The following is a 5,033-nucleotide window of genomic DNA, read 5'->3' as shown; positions in this document are numbered from 1 at the left end:
TTTTCTAATGGTCGAGAAAACCAACCTTTAATAAAATTGTTTACGATAATTACAATACTTTTAGTAAACTGCTCAAACAAAGCCGATAAAAGGTTTTGTAAAAACCTATTTCTGTTGTATCGGAATATTCAATTGTCGAATATCTGCCTATGGTGGCTTCTTTCTGCATATCTTGTCTTCGTGTCTTTGCCTCTATAAAGACTAAGGCAACGGCACAAATTCACGATAATATGCTTACTTATTAAGGCCTTCAACATGTGTGTGCGCCGACAAGAAGACACAATACATTTAGGTGAAATAAAAATTTCGGATACATGTCGGCCGGTAAAAATTTTCATTTTGGCACCCAATATTTGTCTTGTCTTTGCCGCAAAATGGTGAAGACACGAAAATCGACCAATTTATCGAATCTTTGTGTCGTCGTGTCTTCACCTTCGGGTAGACATGCGCCAAAACAATAACACATATGCTGACTTGAAGTAAACAAAGTGGGACTATAGCCTATTACAAAAATGGACTTGGTGCCTACTGAATAAATATTTATTTTCACAATAATGACACTGTTATTTTATAAATAATGTTTAATATATTTGTGAATGTCTACCAGAAGGCGAAGACGACGGCACGAAACATTGTCAGTAACGTGTCTTCGGTTTTCGGATCAAAGACAAGACGACATGAAACTCGATAATTGACACAACAAATATAAAGCGCCGACACGAAGATCTCTACGCACTACGCACCAACATGATACTTGTACAAAAAAAGATGTCAAGTCTTCGCCTTTGAAATATGGTTATTTCGCCTAAAATGCACTGTGTCTTCGCGTCGCCGCTCTCAAAAGTCAAAAGCGAAATTATCGATAAGTGAGCATATTACTTTGCATTCGACTTTTGGGGGGCGGAAGACACGAAGACACTAAATGGTAGAAATCAGCCACAATATCTTCCAGATTGTTCTGCAATAAATAAATAAGTCTGGATCAATTTAGCTTAACCTTTTCTTTTTGCAGAGTATTAACAGGTTAACATGACAGTGGGGAAATATCCAATATAAGATTTCGGTATAAAATAATTTTTTCTTACAAAGGAAAACATACATAATTGACAGCTTTTTCTTTTGGTATTTTGTGCCTTATTTATTTTAGATATTAGATCGCAGTATGAACATTTGTTGTTGAGAAGTGTTAAGTTTAAATCAACAGAAATTTAAACTTATGATATTTGGTTTTAATAGGTTATTATCCTTATCTTATTTTTTCTTGCCTCGTAACAACGGCAGTCTTTAAATCAAAGCACAGAAGGCGCTGAATTTGTTTGGGTCTCAGAATTTCAGAAAGGTGAAGGTTGTTAGATTATAAAACAATTTGTTTTTGTATAGTGCCACCAATGCTTTCCAGCGTTTTAATTGTAGTAGATTTGCTATAAGACTAATTGCAACACTGATATTCAATCCAATGTTTATTTGATTTAAACAATTTGAAAAAAAAAATGAGTTGCCTTAACTGGGATTTGAACTCCAGACCTCTCGCTTCCTCAGCGAGCGCGCAAACCCCTCGGCCACGGTGAATATATATGTTCATGGCATGAAGAAAAGCATATTATTCTAAATTAGGTGTAGATAATCATGGCGTTTACTATAAGCATGTATATCTATAAAGAATAAAACAATATTAGAAATCTTCGACCATTCGGGAATTATTTTGCTTGAAAATTAATGCGCCTTTCATGTGACCATATTTACGCAGTGATCTCCCCTGAATTTTCGGCCTTAGTGTTACATATAAAGGGAAGTAACCGCTTCAAAAAAGCGGACTACTTTCGGCATTTGCAATTAACAGCATTAGCTACCATTATTTGTTTGGTCTGACGACCCAAACAAATAAAAAGGGAACACAATATATAGATTTCGTGTAATATACTTTAAGTTCAGGCAAAATCTACATAGTATCTCAAGTAATTAAAACAGTTTCCATCCTGTAAACGTTGGTCGAGACATGCCATCGTGTATGGTGCAGCCACTGCCCCTATCTCTTCGGATAAATACATGGATACCCGTGTTTACATGAACAATAGCTATTCCAGTTGCCTGATCGTTTTGATCATCTGTCGTTATCCATCCTTTTGTTCTTCCGTCAACAATTATGTCAGTTATGGACCATTCCTGATACGACGAAAACATAGTCCACATAAACACATACGTCCCGGTTTCTGGCACGACATATATCCCGTCTGTTGGACTGTAACCATTACCTTCATCTACTGCCTCTGTATCAAACACAACCACTTGTTTGTCATGGACGCATTTACTTCCAGTGATGTAAGCATGGAATGCAATTCCGTTCGATTGCCCTGAAATAAAACCGGGAACGCTTGTTTACAATTTTTCCTTTGCTCATTTATCAAAAACATCACAATATTTTTCAAATGTACGTAACATAATATCAGTCTCAATAAAGTGATAGACCGCACAAATTGTTATATCATAGCTTATATTTTTATATTTCTAATACCTGTTTAAATATAAAGGAAATAAAAAGAAGTACTAAACAGAACATAAACTAATCTTAAATTTCCTTTAATCTCTTTGTTATACAAGGCACACATGCATATTACTTACGCTTAATTATGCGGTTCAGACTGGATGAGGTGATTTGAATATCGTCTGCTGCCCTCATGTCTTTAATTGTGATCTAAGTCGCTGTTGAAAGCATTTTCAACAACATCATCTCCGCGTTGATTTTCTACACTATCGTTCGTGACTTCTCTAGCATGTGTTAGTATTTCGTGTTTTCTCATATCCCTTTCAAGCACTTCTAATCGCAATTTAAGATCAGCATTATTCTTCTCGTGGCTTTTAATGGTGGTTTCTTGGTCCCGGATTATTTTCTCTTGATGCTCCAACATTTGTTCTACCTTAATTAACCTTTCTTCAACGGACAAAGCTTTAGAATAACAAAAACACATTAAATATATCACGCAAAATGAACAAACAGACATTTTTGCGACTGTCTAGGACGCAAAATATATGAAGTGTGGTTACAACGCTTTTTTAGCAGACGATGCAAGATATCTCACTATCGTTAAAATAAGATAAGGGAACTGACCTCAGAGTATAATTTATGTAAAAAATCTGAACAACAGACACGTAATCTTATATTCCTCATTTCAGATGACCTCAATTTAGTGTATGTAGTCTATTGAAATAGACTTTATTTATAGACCTTTCTTTATTGAAGACACTTTAAAGCTACACATCTCCAGATAATCCAAAATATTTCAAGAAATTCAATCTTTAGGAAAATGTATTAATATCTTAAGAAAAGTAAAACGATTCAATATTTTGATTAATTATTTACATGTTATGTGCGATTAATGTCTGATTTTGCAGTATCAATCATTTTAATTTAACTGCGTTAATTACGAACGTGCTAAGAGGTATTTATCATGTATATTTTGACCCCTTTTTGGTAATTTACGTGGATTATAAGTGCCATTTGCAATGTGTAAATTACTTTCTTTGTTCATTTCACAATATTTACTTTTAAATACATTTTAAAAATTTTCATGAAAGTTAGAATGAATCTGGAGGCATGCTGCTTTTAACGTATGAAATATTCCCATCAATTAAAAATACTTAATCATATATATCGTTGATAAAATCTGGTTCAATACCGCCCATAACTAGGAAATGGATTTTGACAGAACTATGGCCTTGTTTGAACTTAGGAAATTGTACATAATCCAGGCTCTTCTTTTACTATCATGATGCAAATACTGGGAATTTTTGAGCATGCTATCCGATTAAAATCTCTTGATTGTAGTAAAGTAGATCAAACAATAATAAATATTCCTATCTTATAAGCTGATAGAAATTATTTTCAATAATCATGAATTTAACCATTTTCCATATTTATTTCATATTCAATAGACGTTGTTTTTTTTTTTCAAAAAAACTTGAAAAAGTAAAATTGAATGAGTAATGGGCTTTTTGAAATTTTTGGTACTAAAATTATAAAGAATTTTGAATCATGAACAATCATGTCTTCTTTTGTCACATTAATTCTGTATTTCCTATCAGGCCAAATATAAAAGTTAAGTTCTGTGTTTTACTACCTACATTCCTTTTCATCAACCCTTATGATTTTTTTATTTACAGTTCATTTTTTCTTTATACATGCATATGAAACATTATTTAACAGATATTAAAAAATGTTGCCTTCCTACCACTCTTTTAAGGTTGGAGACCAGAACTAGTATTTATTTGGTCGACAAAATGAAGATAGCCTTTAATCTATCTCTCTATCTATCTCTCTATCTATCTCTCCCTCTCTCTCCCTCTCTCTCCCTCTCTCTCTCTCTCTCTATCTATCTATCTATCTATCTATCTATCTATCTATCTATCTATCTATCTATCTATCTATCTATCTATCTATCTATCTATCTATCTATCTATCTATCTATCTATCTATCTATCTATCTATCTATCTATCTATCTATCTATCTATCTATCTATCTATCTATCTATCTATCTATCTATCTATCTATCTATCTATCTATCTATCTATCTATCTATCTATCTATCTATCTATCTATCTATCTATCTATCTATCTATCTATCTATCTATCTATCTATCTATCTATCTATCTATCTATCTATCTATCTATCTATCTATCTATCTATCTATCTATCTATCTATCTATCTATCTATCTATCTATCTATCTATCTATCTATCTATCTATCTATCTATCTATCTATCTATCTATCTATCTATCTATCTATCTATCTATCTATCTATCTATCTATCTATCTATCTATCTATCTATCTATCTATCTATCTATCTATCTATCTATCTATCTATCTATCTATCTATCTATCTATCTATCTATCTATCTATCTATCTATCTATCTATCTATCTATCTATCTATCTATCTATCTATCTATCTATCTATCTATCTATCTATCTATCTATCTATCTATCTATCTATCTATCTATCTATCTATCTATCTATCTATCTATCTATCTATCT

The 5,033-nt window shown here is 32.4% G+C and overlaps 1 protein-coding gene across 1 annotated transcript; it reads right to left on the bottom strand.

Moving 5' to 3' along the window:
- Positions 1–1,900: 1,900 nt before the first annotated feature.
- Positions 1,901–3,075, bottom strand: LOC132721499 (uncharacterized). Its single transcript, XM_060705817.1, has 2 exons — positions 2,620–3,075; positions 1,901–2,351 (listed from the first exon to the last, which is right to left on the bottom strand). The coding sequence occupies exons 1-2, from the start codon at positions 2,675–2,677 to the stop codon at positions 1,960–1,962; spliced, it is 450 nt and encodes a 149-aa protein (XP_060561800.1). The 5' UTR covers positions 2,678–3,075; the 3' UTR covers positions 1,901–1,959.
- Positions 3,076–5,033: the final 1,958 nt, after the last annotated feature.

This window comes from Ruditapes philippinarum, unplaced genomic scaffold, assembly GCF_026571515.1.
Source record: "Ruditapes philippinarum isolate M1 unplaced genomic scaffold, ASM2657151v2 ctg1557_1_1_1_1, whole genome shotgun sequence".
In the NCBI taxonomy this organism is placed as follows: domain Eukaryota; kingdom Metazoa; phylum Mollusca; class Bivalvia; order Venerida; family Veneridae; genus Ruditapes; species Ruditapes philippinarum.
Note: the sequence above shows the minus strand (reverse complement) of the source record. Positions and strands in the feature narration are given on the sequence as shown.